Source organism: Phoxinus phoxinus, assembly GCF_949152265.1.
Source record: "Phoxinus phoxinus genome assembly, chromosome: 1".
Taxonomy (NCBI): Eukaryota; Metazoa; Chordata; class Actinopteri; order Cypriniformes; family Leuciscidae; genus Phoxinus; species Phoxinus phoxinus.
The window spans coordinates 11,110,289-11,124,708 of NC_136876.1; the positions used below are offsets into that span (position 1 = coordinate 11,110,289).

Sequence of the window (14,420 nt, forward strand, 5' to 3'; positions counted from 1 at the left end):
ATTTGCGCGGTATTCGAGAACGGTAATTCGAATCAACTTGAATTCCATAACTTTTTGTCGTCATGGTCTGGAGTTGATCTGGTTCAATTTTCGTGAAATTCGGAGCAACGGCCTAGGAGGAGTTCGAAAAAGTAGGTTTTTTGGAAAATTCAAAATGGCGGGAAAACTATTATGACGGAAAATGACGTCATAGGGTGCAATCGGATCGTCGTGAGCTCAGGAATCAGAGGAAAAAAGAATTTTGATTCTAGCCCTTACGGTTCAAAAGTTATCAGCATAGACATGAGTGAAACTTTGGACTGTTGGTGGCGCTAGAGGGAATGAGTTGGAGACACCAAAATTGGTGTATTTAATGTTGGGACTGTCCTCTATCAGAATGTCAAATAAAATCAACTTTCCCGCAAGCGGTTCATAGGGCTGCCATAGACTTCAATGGCGGAAGAAGAAGAAGAAGAAGAAGAAACGGAAGAATAATAATAATAAGAACGCCAACAAAAACAATAGGTGCCTCCGCACTTTCAGTGCTTGGCCCCTAATAATAATAAGAACGCCAACAAAAACAATAGGTGCCTCCGCACTTTCAGTGCTTGGCCCCTAAAAAGAAGAATAAGAACGGGAACAGATACAATAGGTGCCCGCACCTTCAGTGCTTGGCCCCTAATAATATAATGTTTCTTGAAGAGCAAATCAGAATATTAGGATAATTTCTGAAGGATCATGTGACAATGAAGACTGGAGTAAATGGTGCTGAAAATTTAGCTTTGATTACAGGGATAAATTACATTTTAAAATATATTCAAAGAAAACATTTATTTTAAATAGTAAAAATATTTCAAACATTTACTGTTTTTGCTGTAATTTGGAACAATTAAATAGTGAGCAGAACAGACTTAGTTAAAAAAACATTACTGTCCATAATCGTTTGACTGGTAGTGTATTTATTGGTGTGTTGTCTTCTCTTTTTTCCCCCCAGGGTGCAATGGGTGACTCAGTGATCAGCGATCCATCAAGCCCTGGTGGACACCAGCCAGCACCACCACCACCACCACCACCACCAGCAGCACCAACACAGGAATCTACTCCAGTTCGACCTCAGCCAAATCCTTCTCCAGCATCAAGGGGAAAAAGAAGGGAGGTAGCCCCAGGTCTCACCCCGTACCAACAACAAGTGCTGCAGTCTATACAGCAAGATGTAGATGAGCATGAGCACTTTCTACTTAGTTTTGTACCAGCATTAAGAAGGCTTGAGCCTCGCAAGCAGGCTATGGCGAGGCTGAGAATGCAAACACTGTTCTTTGACTTGGAATTTGGTGAAACGTCTTAGATTATCAGTTGTCCATAGTGTTATGGCTATAGCATTACTATTAGCTGCAATAATAATTTACAAATATAAAATTTTTGTTTTCAGTAAAAACACAATGGTAATAAACTTTTACTAAAAATCTGTAATGCGTTTCATTTTGTTCTTTAAGATATGGAAGAGGTTTTGTAAACATCTAAAAGCATTGCCCATGCCACATATACTGCTGCTTAATTTGTTGTAATAATTACATGAACCATTTTGAGGTAAATACTGATTTATTGCAATGACAACAATTGTAGAATGGGATGGTGGCAAAGAATGCAAAGGTAGACTCCATGTATGTACAAATTAGCAACATGGGGAGGGAGTATTTTGTAAGTAACATACATAAACATAAATACACAAACATACAAATAATACTGACAAACTGATACTCGAAACAGTCTGCAATACAACAACAATACAATGAGTAAAGTGTGTTTTGTTTTTAATAGCGATAGAATTGAGTATGTTAAAAGTAGATATTTTGGGTAGCTCTTAAAAGAGAGATGTTGATGTATGGTCCATCAGTAGCGGTCTTGCCAGGGAACTTGACCAACTGGAGACATGAAGTACTCCGCAAACCTATCCCTCATAGCTACAGCATCTCTGCTGGCATTATTGGTGCCAAGCCGGGGTGCATCCTGCATTCCTAAAGATGGCTCTGTGGTCAAAGTTAGAGCAGGAGCTGTGAGCACATCTCTCCTCAAGAAATTGTGAAGCATACAGGTGGCCTTCACAATCTTCTCAGCCACCTCCGGAGACACTCCCAGTACCCTGCGATATACTCTCCATTGTGCTGCAAGTATGCCAAATGTACACTCCACCATTCTTCGAGCATGGGAAAGACGAAAATTAAAAACTTTCCTTTCTCCAGTGTTGTGTCCAGGGTAAGGGCGGAGGATGTTACGGCACAGCGGGAATGCTTCATCTGCGAGGAATACATATGGCATGGCTCCAAGATGCTCTGCTCCAGGGAGGGGAGAGTTTTCAGGTATCCTCAGGCTGCTCTGGCGTAGGGCAGATCCAAAGGCAGAGGCAGTCAGTGTTCCTCCATCACTGTTTCTACCATAAGCACCGATGTCTACAAGCCTGAAGCGATACCTGGCATCAACAACTGCAAGGAGAACTATTGAAAATGTCCCTTTGTAGTTGTAATATAGGGACCCGCTGGATGGAGGGGCTTCGATGACTACATGCTTCCCATCCATTGCTCCAAGGCAGTTGGGGAAAGCCGAAAGATGTTGGAACTCAGCAGCTATCCTTCTCCACTCTGCTGCATCAGGCACAGGCATGCAATCAGACAGTAGACAGTTCCAGATTGCCTCACACACCTGGCTCACTATTCCAGCCACAGTACTGGCACCTACTCTGAAGCCAAAGGCAATAGACCGGAAAGAATCGCCTGTTGCCAAATACCTTTAAAACAGATGAGAGATTTTATTTTAAACTATTATAAACATGGTCTTATGGTGCAATGATTTGTAGCAGGTCTTCAAACTGACTTTTGTGTAGTCTAAAATATGCCACAAACCGTGCATCATCCAACCGGAGCTCCTGGACTAAATTGTTGTAAGCACCATACAGTTTCCTTCCCCGTATAATGTCGTGCACCCACAAACGTCTTTGTGAACCGACATTCTCCTCCCCGGTAACTTCAAAAGCCAACGCAAGAGCCAACTTTCTCTTTCTCGACATTTTTTGCATCACACAGCACTAGCTACTGTCGCAGCTGTTGTTATAGCAACAAAAGACGCGCTCGGCTGCTATTTGTAACCGAACACGCAGCGTTTTTTTTTTTTTGCTAAAAAAACGCCGTTGTTAACTTTTTTTTGTCAAAAAAGACGCTAAGTGTGAACGTAGCCTTAGGTGTGAAAAATCCTGCAGGGGTAACATGGGCTGTTACGCCTATGTAATGGTCAAAGTCTGTTACACAGCTGTTAGTGTAACCGGGAGATCCAGATCTGTACTTTAGTTCGAATTAACTCACTAGTTCATTGAAATTACATAATATTACACAGGGATAAGCTACGTAAAATAAAGTGTATCAAGACTGTACTTAAGCTGTGAACTTGTTAGTTAATTCAAACTAAGGTACAGATGGATAAGGTATGTAGATACACATGAAGTACACTTAAGTACAGTCTTGATACACTTTATTTTACGTAGCTTATCCCTGTGTAATATTATGTAATTTCAATGTAATTAGGAAACTACTACATGTATTTATGCTGTGAACTAGTGAGTTAATTCGAACTAAAATACAGATCTGGATCTCCCGGTTACACTAACAGCTGTGTAACAGACTTTGACCATTACATAGGCGTAACAGCCCATGTTACCCCTGCAGGCTTTTCACACCTTAGTAACATATTTAAGTACTTTTTGTTACATTGTGTAGTACTAAGTACTTTCTTATATAATTACATTGTACCAAGTCGGTAACACATATGTAACTGACCCGGCTTGTTACATATGTGTAACAGTAGCTGCCTATTACATGTGTGTAATTACAATGTGTAAGTACAGGCTGTTCCATAACTTAATTACATGTTAAGTACATGTAGTTACATGTTATTACAACATCTACTACTAAGTACTTAATTATGTAATTACTCTGTATCACGGACACCGTAAAATCAAGTGTTACCGATTAGGATTACTCAGTACTTAAATGTATAATTACACTGTAACAATAACACCTTCAAATTAAGTGTAACCATATTTTTTTCTTGATTAATACCCTTTCACTTGGAAATATGTCATATCACGTAACTAAAATAGGTTATGAATGCCATTTGATATTTTAACATGGTTACTGTAACTGAATCGTGCATTACTATACTAGTCTGTATGTTTCTGTACTAGTATACTAGTTTGGGCTTTTACAATTGTACCGAACCATGTTCTAATATCCTCAAATATGATGATCCCATTGCAAACAAAACCCTTTCTCAATATAAATGCTGTAATTTTCATGTGCAACCTCAGTTTGAAAACCCCTGTCCTATTAGAAATGCACCGGGTTTCACTGCTCACCATGACTAGAACCTTTCAGCTGATGGTGGAAAGCATGTTTTGATGTTCAGGTATTTCTCTCTCTTTCTCTAGAGTGAGGATAAGTTAAAGGCGGTGAAGGTGGTCCCAGGTCATCTACAGTGTTTGGAACATGCAGTAAAACAGAGTTATTTCCCCCGAGATCACATCACTGTCCTCAATGCTTTCTTGGCCAGGTAACTCAACTAACAAATGTTTATGAATGTAATGTTCTGTATAGCATGTGATGACTGAATCTTCTCTTTGTTTGTGTGTTCGATTACTTATGCAGGCAGAATAAGTCGCTGGAGGTGTGCAGCAGTTCTCGAGACCGCCTGAAATTCACCCTGCAGAAACTCACAGCTGAGAGCTGAAAACACACACATTTGCTTAAATGAGTTCCATGCGATTCTTAATAATAAACTAACAAGTTTTGAAACGTCACCTGTCATCTTCCTGCATTTTCTTCAATAATAATAAAGAACTGTACATTAACTGTAAAAATAAGTTAAAATAACAGACAAAAAATTATATTGTACTAAAAAGAAAGTCTCCATGATTAGTTTCTTTTAAATTCACATCGTAATTGTGCTAGCTTAGAAGCAAGTTCATTTATTACCTCAGTTGAAGTGGAATATCTCCTTTTTTAATATATTAACAGACAGTTTAACACTTTTTGTTCCACTTATAACATTTATAGTTAATATCAATACTTTTGACCATTAACTTTGAAAAGAGGCACGCACATGCATTTCTGCAATGGTTCTGAGACTGAAGAAGCTAGAGTGGAAACATGCGGATCTACGATTATTGGTTGATTTAATAATAAAGGAAATCCATTGTGTTTGATAGATATTTGATAGTGAAGCTGGAAATCTGAGCTGTAGTGAAGACAAGAAGCCAGTCTTGGTTTTCTTTTGCTTTATTCATTTATTATTATTTTAGAGTGCAGGTAATGATATTTAATATATTCAGATCACCAAAATCCACTAATTGTTTTGCAGTATTTTGTTTGCATCAAACAACATAGTTCAGAACGTGCAAGCATAGGCTATAACGTGTGCTAATGCTAATTCTCAATTAGGGCAGACATTGTTTTATACATAGGACACAACAAAACCATACAAAACATAGCGGGCCGGGGACAAACATGACCAAAGACTGGTTATAGGGCTATACAGTTCATCAATGTTGCTCAGAAGCATTCAATTAAATAGTGTTCACAAGCAGGTTAGCATACAGTGAGTATACACTCCTCATTTTATCATCACAAATATAATACATTTGACTTGACAGAAGAAAAAAAAAAAAGAGGAGGAAGCTGATCGACAAAATTAGTAAACATGTACGCAATATAAAGTTTTAACTTGTGCTTGAAAACACCCTAAACTCTATTTTTGAAGATAAAGCATTCGTCGAAGAAACTTACCGATAACTTATCAACATCTCCAGTTAACCAGAAGAGAATTCATTTAGTTTTGTTTATGTTAAATAAGAGGCAGTCTTGGACTGGAATGTTTTTTTAAATCATGTGACTCTAGTCATTCTGGTGAAATCACAACAAAATGCACACAAATGTCATTGATGAACATCTTTTTATGAGGAAAAAAAACAACAACTAGGGATTAGAACGCAAAACCTGAGAACTTCTGACACGCTTAAAGGGATAGTTCACCCAAAATTGAAAATTAGCCCATGATTTACTAACCCTCAAGTCATCCTAGGTGTATATGATATTCTTCTTTCATACAAATACAATCAGAGTTATATTAAAAAAATGTCCTGGCTCCAAGCTTATCCTAAGTGTCCATGCTTTATAATGGCAGTGAATTGCGGTTTCTGTTTTGAAGTCCATTAAAGTGCATCTGTCTATCATAAAAGTGCTCCACACGGCTCCGGGGGTTAATAAAGGCCTTCTGAAGCGAAGCGATGCATTTGTGTAAGAAAAATATTCATATTTAACACGTTACAAAGTAAAAGTCTAGCTTATGGCCTTTTATGGACTTCAAAACAGAAATGCTCAGCCAATATAAAGCTAAGAAGAGCCAGGACATGTTTTAATATAACTCCGATTGTATTCGTCTGAAAGAAGAATGTCAGTTTTTCACAGACGCTGGTTTACAGCTTTACAGATCTTCCCAGTGGAACAGGCAGTTGTGATGCAACTGGCGGCAGTGGCTCAGTGGTTCATGTAGGTTGTCTACAAACTGGAAGGTTGGTGGTTCAATCCCCGGTTCCACCTGACCAAGTGTCGAGGTGTCCATGAGCAAGACACCTAACCCCAGCTGCTCCAGACGAGCTGGATGGCGCCTTGCATGGCTGACACCGCCGTCGGTGTGTGAATGGGTGAATGTGAGGCAATGTGTAAAGCGCTTTGGTGGCCATTGGGTCTGTGAAAGCGCTATATAAATGCAGTCCATTTACCATTTACCAACTGTGCCCTAACTCCACCTGGCGGGGTGATCCGTGTCTTCCCCCATGTAAGCACTCGTCTGGTCTAACTGTGGAAAGGCTTAACAGGCCTGTGGAGAAGCCGCCCTCCACATTACACAAATGGCATTCTTGCAGGTCCATCGAACCAAAGCGCTCAAGGACCTGCACGAGGGTCGTCATGACCCAGAAGTTCTACAAGAGCTTCATACCGCAACAGACCGGAGGTTCTAGGTGACCTACCCCAGAAGGTAATAAACACCATCAATTCTGCACGAGCACGAAATCTTTTCTTGCCCGCCCTCCATACCTTCTTGAGATTAGTCTCTGGTGCTCAGAGCACTTCAGAATGCCTCGTTCGAGCCTCTGCAGTCAGCAGAGTTAAAAGTCTTGTCTATGAAGAAATTACTCCTTTAAGAGGGTAGGGGACCTGCAAGCATTTTTAGTCGACGAATCGTGCCTAGAGTTCAGTTATGGCTATGTGCCCAAGGTTCTTACCACTCCCTTCAGGCACCAGGTGGCGAACCTTCAAACGCTGCCCAGGGAGGAGGCAGACCCATCCCTGCCTTTGCCCTGTCCGCGCTCTCCGACTGTACGTGGACCGAACACAAAGCGCCAGGACCTCAGACCAGCTCTTTGTCTGTTACAGAGGCCAGCAGAAGGGAAAGGCTGTCTCCCACTGGATAGTGGATGCCATCACCTTGGCATACCAAGCACAAGGTGTGTCTTGCACGCTCAGGTTTGCGAGCTCACTCCGCTAGGAGAATTGCATCCTCCTGGGCGCTGGCACGGGATGGCTCGCTGACGGATATCTGTAGAGCTGCGGGCTCGACGACACCCAACAAGTTCGCTAGATTCTATAGGCTACGTGTTGAGCCGGTGTCCTCACCTCAAACGGGTAGAAGCACCGAGAGGCCCGGCTCAATGTTATCTTGCTGCACCCTAAACTGCTCGCTTATATTCTCCAGAGCAAAACCTGTTGAGTTTATCCATCACCCCGGCAGCCGGACGCAGCCTGCATCCGTTGTATCTGTAGAACCAGTACTAGGCTGTGTGCCCATGTGTAGTGACCGAGGGGATCGCAGGTGTATTTATCCACGGTATAACTCATAAACATAAGCCAGTGTCTTTCCCTTAGGGGTGCCCCCCTTTGATGAGGCTGGAGTCACCTTTTTTTTCCACTTCCAGTGGAAAGGGAACGCTTTCTCAGTGACTACCTTTAGATGCAGCCAATAACCCGTTCAAAACCGGAATATTAGCAATAACCCAGTCGCGCACGGCCATGTAAACACCGGCAAAAACCCGGATATGCTCATATCCCGTTTTTTAAAAACCGGGATATTATACCTGGGGTACCCCTTTTCTAACCCGAATATTTGGTCTTGTAAACGCGTTTCGGCATATCCCCATCAAAATGTCTGTTCTGCGCATGTTCTATTCGCAAGGAATCTTGGTCTTTTGAGTAGAGACGGCGCATAAAAAAACCCCGCGTGCAGTATAGCGGAAGTAAACAAGTCGAGGTTAACATGGCGAGACGCAGCACAGCACCACACTTTTGGAGCGAGGAGGAGACCAATTTCTTTATTAGTGTGGTGAAAAGCAAGAATATAATGTATTTTATTGACGGCAGAAAGTACCGAGATAGTGAGATTTAAAAGAAAGTGACCGAAAAGTTACGCGAAGCAGGGTTTGTACGGACGCCCCAAAGTATTCATTATCCGCCTGCTGCTGCTGTTGTTGTTGTTGTCTTTGGATACAGGAAGAAGAATCGGAAATGCCGTTTACATCGGGATATTGGCGACTGATTACACATTCCATGTATACAGGAGTAACTCTCTCTGCTCACGCATGTAAACGGGTTATCCCGAATGTTTCAGAAACCCGAATAGTGACCTTAACCCGAATTTTAACAGCTTGTAAACGTAGTCAGTGTTATCCAATAGTCTCACTGAGTAGGGTCATGCGGAACAGCAGTGATTGACAGGACTGTCCCATCTCCCATCCCTTGGCTCCTCAGCGAAAACATAAAGATGCGATTTATATGAACATGAAGATGCTCACTATATACTCGAGATGCTAGGCGGAGTAGCTGATGCAAATATCGCAATGTGCATTGGCTTGTTTAGTTACACTCAAGTAGATTGGGCTCTCTAGCGAGATTCCTATTCGTTGATCAGTCCGACGTGGTTACTTCCTTTAGGGTACAAGGGTTACACATGTAACCGAGACGTTCAACCACCAGACCATTAGGAAACTTTTTTGTGCATTTGTTATTTTAACCTATAATATAGACCAGCTCCATCTTTGTCAGCCTCGTTTAGTATACCTGTCGTGGCACTGCTCTCAATAAGGTCTATAAGCCTTGTATTAAGACCCCACCACCACACACACACATACACACACATCACTTTTTAAAGAAAATGTACACCACCGTTCTCCACCCTGCACTGTGAATGATTCAGTGTATTCAGTATAAAATGTGACAAGTACAATAGTTTGTGTTATTAGTTTAGTCTGATTGTGTTTGTCCCCTTTTTTAATTGATCGTCAATGCAGAAATACAGATTTTCAAAGGGTTCAGTAGGGCATATGATAAATTAATTGGTAGAACCTCTCTATGATTTAATTGGTCAGACGACACAGTTTCACCCTTGAGTGTCTATCTAATCCAAACACGGCGTAGAGCGGCTGGATGAATGTGGCCTGGATTCTGTGGATGAGACTTATTGTGTCTGAGACGCTGTAGAAGGACAAAATCCCTGCGCTGTGATCCACATACACTCCTATTCTACCGCTGGACACTACAGGAAGGACGATCTCAATGTTATTGTGACAGAATGAGCAGAAAGTGGGAGTGCAGTACAAACTACACGACTGATCATTAAACCCAGCCATACTTTCAGGACCAATTCCTTTCCTGCTGATGCTCTTATATGTTACTCCTATAACCACTCCTAGTTTCCCTTCACCAGCCCACTCCACCTCCCAGTAACAGCGTCCAGTAACGCTCTCCGCACACAACGCCTCCATCCAATAATCGAATCTCTCTGGATGTTCAGGATACGGCTGATACGTGTCAGCCAAAGTGATCACGGTGTTTTCTTCAGACAGACGGATCCAATGATTCACCGAGTTTGGATCCAGAGTCAACAGACGGTAATCTGATACAAATAAAGAAATAATCACTCATGACCTTCCATCATTATTATAACACATTAGCAGGTCCCTTAGTTTTATAATTCTAAAGTTTTACTTTTTTATTTTAAATGTGTCTCTCCGACTGGTAAAATCACCAATGAAACCTCAATCCATTTCAACCTATGAAGTACATTTTTATTTAGAGTTGCAACAAACCTATGCTAAACAATGTGTGCAAAAATACTATAAACTAATCATTTAACAGGTAACAGTATATGTTATCACCCACAAACAGTAATGTGTTACTTTCATTTATAAAAGCAACCCCATTTACAAATATCTATTCAAAAATGTTTTACTTGTGTTACAAGCGTCAAATATGGTAAAATTTTCAGTAGATTTGTCTATTTATGCCCGTCAACAAATTGTCTTTGAAAATGAATAGTTTAATTAAAAATGATTCGTCTCCATCTTGATGACATGCATTTTCAGTAATTTAAATAATTAATAATAAAATGTGTTGATTATTTTTCTCATTGATTTTATAATTGTTTTTTTGTAGTCCATGCAATGCAACACAAAAAGGCCATAAAAGTCACTATTAGTCAAACTCATGTTCATAGTAACTCACATTGTAGAAACTCTTCTCTGGTCTGATATTCAGGGGCGCCAAAAATCTGGATGGATTTCACTATGGAAACAAAACACATCTGCAGTTTAATTCTCACTAAGAATGTATATGCATGTACAGTACATATATATATAATGCTGAACTCATTTCTGAGAATAGACGTCTTTACCTATTCCATATGACTTTTCTATAGTCTCTCTGCAGAACTGCAGAAGTTTGTCTCTGAGTTGAGAGACTGAATTCACTATGTTGTCAAAAGACAGATGAGAACTGATACTGAAGCCGTCTGTAGATCCAGAGAGATTTACAAGAGACTGCAAACTCTACAGAAACAAAAACTCCCTGTAATTGCTGAAGTTTAGATTTTTGAATTACAAAAGTCCTCAGCCCACTAAGCAAAATTATGTCCAAAACACGTCTTTTCAACGTCTTTGTCACAAAAGTCGGACGTTGATAAGAAGTCCACTGATAATAGACGTCTTATCAACGTCCGACTTTTGTGACAAAGACGTTGAAAAGACGTGTTTTGGACATCATTTTGCTTAGTGGGAGTGTTTGAGAAGATCTCTGTTACCTGGAGGAAATGAACATGATCGTGTGTGTGTGAAAGCTTCTTCAGCTCAGCGTCTCTCCTCCTCAGATCCTCGATCTCCTGCTTCAGTCGCTCCAGTCGTTCTTCAGCTCGACTCACTGCAGATCTTTCCTGATCTCTGATCAGCTGCGTCACCTCAGAGCGACGTATCTCAAAGGAGCGGATGAGCTCAGTGAAGATCCTCTCACTGTCCTCCACTGCCGTCTGTGCAGAGCGCTGTTACACACACATCACAATCACACCGTGGCTTCAGTGGGACTAGCAGAGCTCCAGCACTGGAGGAAAGTCCAAACTGAGACTCAAACTTCTCTTCTTCTCCAAACTCACCTTATGAGACGCCACAGCCTCTATCAACGCCTGAAGACCTTCCTCTCTCTGCTGGATTCTCGTCTGGATGTTTCTCTGTGTTTCTTCAAAATGTCTCTGCTGAAAACAAAAATTATTAAATTTACACTATCATTCAAATGTTTGAGGTCAGTAAGATTTTGTTTTTGAAAGAAGTCTCTTATGCTCACTAAGGCTGCATTTATTTGATCAAAAATGTAGTACAAACAGCAATAGTGTTAAAGGAACACTCCACCGTTTTTTCATATTAAACTATGGTATTGCCTTAACTAAGACGAGTTGATACATACCTCGCTCGTCTCAGTGCGTGCACTCAATCGCTCTGGCACGCGGTGACACTTTGATAGCACTTAGCTTAGCCCAGTTCATTCATTAGGGACCAAACAGAGATGAAGTTAGAAGCGATCAAACACCTCCACTTTTTCCCTATTTAAATACAGTTACTAGGGCTGTCACTTTTTGTTCGAAAATCGATTGCACAATCGATCGGACCAATCAACACAAGTTTCGAAAATGAAAATAGGGAATCGATTTTAAAGGCTTTCAGGACGCAGAATGCGCGGCGCTGGCCGCTTCAGATACAACGCGATTTGCGCGATTGAACTTTGACCGCGGCGTGCGCACCGCTTGGTCGACCCAGCAACAAAACGTCTCGCGCTATCTGTAGCCTATTGAATGGCTCAGCCATTGAACCGCACAGTCCAATGGCATAGATCTGACCAATTGTTGGTGTGTTTTGGAGGTAAAAACAAAACAGAATGTCTCGCAAGCCATTGAAATGAATGGGTCTCATAGCGCCGCGAATGCCGTGCCCTGTCTGAAAGGCGCTCTCCAGCTCGTCACGATACGCCCGCAGCGAACGCGCATCACACAGCAACTGCAGGTTCTGATAAACACACATAACAGCAAATTATAGCCTACTTCTGTGTAAGATGTCGCCAGTATTTAGAAAATTTCAAGCATAGGCTACAGATAGCGGTAACACTTTATTTTACGGTGTCCGTGATACAGAGTAATTACATAATTAAGTACTTAGTAGTAGATGTTGTAATAACATGTAACTACATGTACTTAACATGTAATTAAGTTATGGAACAGCCTGTACTTACACATTGTAATTACACACATGTAATAGGCAGCTACTGTTACACATATGTAACAAGCCGGGTCAGTTACATATGTGTTACCAACTTGGTACAATGTAATTATATAAGAAAGTACTTAGTACTACACAATGTAACAAAAAGTGTATCAAGACTGTACTTAAGTGTACTTCATGTGTATCTACATACCTTATCCATCTGTACTGTAGTTTGGATTAACTCACTAGTTCACAGCATAAATACATGTAGTAGCTTCCTAATTACATTTACATAATATTACACAGGGATAAGCTACGTAAAATAAAGTGTATCAAGAATATACTTAAGTGTACTTCATGTGTATCTAAATACCTTATCCATCTGTACACATGAAGTACACTTAAGTACAGTCTTGATACACTTTATTTTACGTAGCTTATCCCTGTGTAATATTGTGTAATTGCAATGTAATTTGGAAGCTACTACATGTATTTATGCTGTGAACTAGTGAGTTAATCCAAACTACAGTACAGATGGATAAGGTATGTAGATACACATGAAGTACACTTAAGCTTGATACACTTTTTGTTACATTGTGTAGTACTAAGTACTTTCTTATATAATTACATTGTACCAAGTTGGTAACACATATGTAACTGACCCGGCTTGTTACATATGTGTAACAGTAGCTGCCTATTACATGTGTGTAATTACAATGTGTAAGTACAGGCTGTTCCATAACTTAATTACATGTTAAGTACATGTAGTTACATGTTATTACAACATCTACTACTAAGTACTTAATTATGTAATTACTCTGTATCACGGGCACCGTAAAATAAAGTGTTACCCAGATAGCTTACAGACTCGGGCTACAGGCTACGTAGGTGAAATTTGTTTGACATTTCTAATCGTGAAAACAGCCATGTTAAAGCCTGCAGTAATGTTTGTCATTGATGTTATGGCAGTACACTCTGCTTTTCGAGAATGTTATACTCCTGTTTGTAATTGTACACGAAATTTCATGCCAATAAATCATCAGAAATATTGTGCGTTTCAAGCGCCCTCTTTACGTTCGTCCTGCCTGTTAGTTGTCCGTGGATTGGCCTATATTTGGCTATGAAAATGGAAACGTCTTTAGACATGGAAAATCGATTTTACAATCGATTCAATGAACACATAGGTCTCGAAAATCGAAAAGGATTTTTTTCACAAAAGTGACAGCCCTAACAGTTACACGACCAAGTATGGTGACACAAAATAAAACGTGGCGCTTTTCTAAGTGGGTTAAAAGGGATAACTACAGTATAATGTATGGCGGAATAGCACTTGGAGCACTTCGACTTGGCGCAGTAATATCATCACAGTAATATCATCAGGAGTGATGATATTATTGCGCCGAGTCGAAGTGCTCTTCCGCCATATGTGGAACATGTGTGGAATTACTCTTGGACAACTCTGATTATTCTTTTCACTCCTCTGGAACATTCAGAAGCTTAGAAATGTGCCTATAACCAATGCCATCATTATGTTTTGCAACAATTAGGTTGCGAAGGTCTTGAGACAGCTCTTTGCTTTTACCCATCATGAGATGTGTCTTGAGTGACACCTTGGCAATGAGACCTTTTTGTAGGCCATCAGTTGGGACTGAACCAGCTGATATTACTTTGCACTGACAGCTGGATTGCTTTTTAATTACTGATAGTTTTCAGCTGTTGTCTTGGCTTCCCATGCCTTTTTGCACCTCCCTTTCTTCATGTGTTCAATACTTTTTCCCTGTGTCATCATTTCACATTATTACACATAACTTAATTTCCGAACTTA

At 40.5% G+C, this 14,420-nt stretch overlaps 2 protein-coding genes across 4 annotated transcripts in view; one reads left to right on the forward strand and one right to left on the reverse strand.

Annotated features, from left to right (window-relative positions):
• Positions 1-4,822, forward strand: part of rangap1a (RAN GTPase activating protein 1a) — a 36,639-nt gene extending 31,817 nt beyond the window's left edge. For 2 of the 3 annotated variants that reach the window (XM_079615852.1, XM_079615853.1), the window contains exon 15: positions 974-1,447. In XM_079615852.1, coding sequence (XP_079471978.1) covers positions 974-1,324 — 351 coding nt within the window. In that variant the 3' untranslated portion in view covers positions 1,325-1,447. Of the gene's footprint in view, positions 1-973; positions 1,448-4,453; positions 4,576-4,670 lie in introns of those variants that run through there. The other variant, XM_079615854.1, reaches the window with a different exon arrangement.
• Positions 4,823-5,321: 499 nt separating this feature from the next.
• The window catches only part of LOC307009887 (uncharacterized protein), a 28,359-nt gene continuing 19,260 nt past the window's right edge, over positions 5,322-14,420 (reverse strand). The window contains exons 9-13 of the mRNA XM_079634072.1: positions 11,497-11,595; positions 11,152-11,385; positions 10,747-10,900; positions 10,578-10,637; positions 5,322-9,969 (exon numbers count right to left, since the gene is read on the reverse strand). Of these exons, the coding sequence (XP_079490198.1) occupies positions 9,431-9,969; positions 10,578-10,637; positions 10,747-10,900; positions 11,152-11,385; positions 11,497-11,595 (1,086 nt within the window). The 3' untranslated portion in view covers positions 5,322-9,430. The remainder of the gene's footprint in view (positions 9,970-10,577; positions 10,638-10,746; positions 10,901-11,151; positions 11,386-11,496; positions 11,596-14,420) is intronic.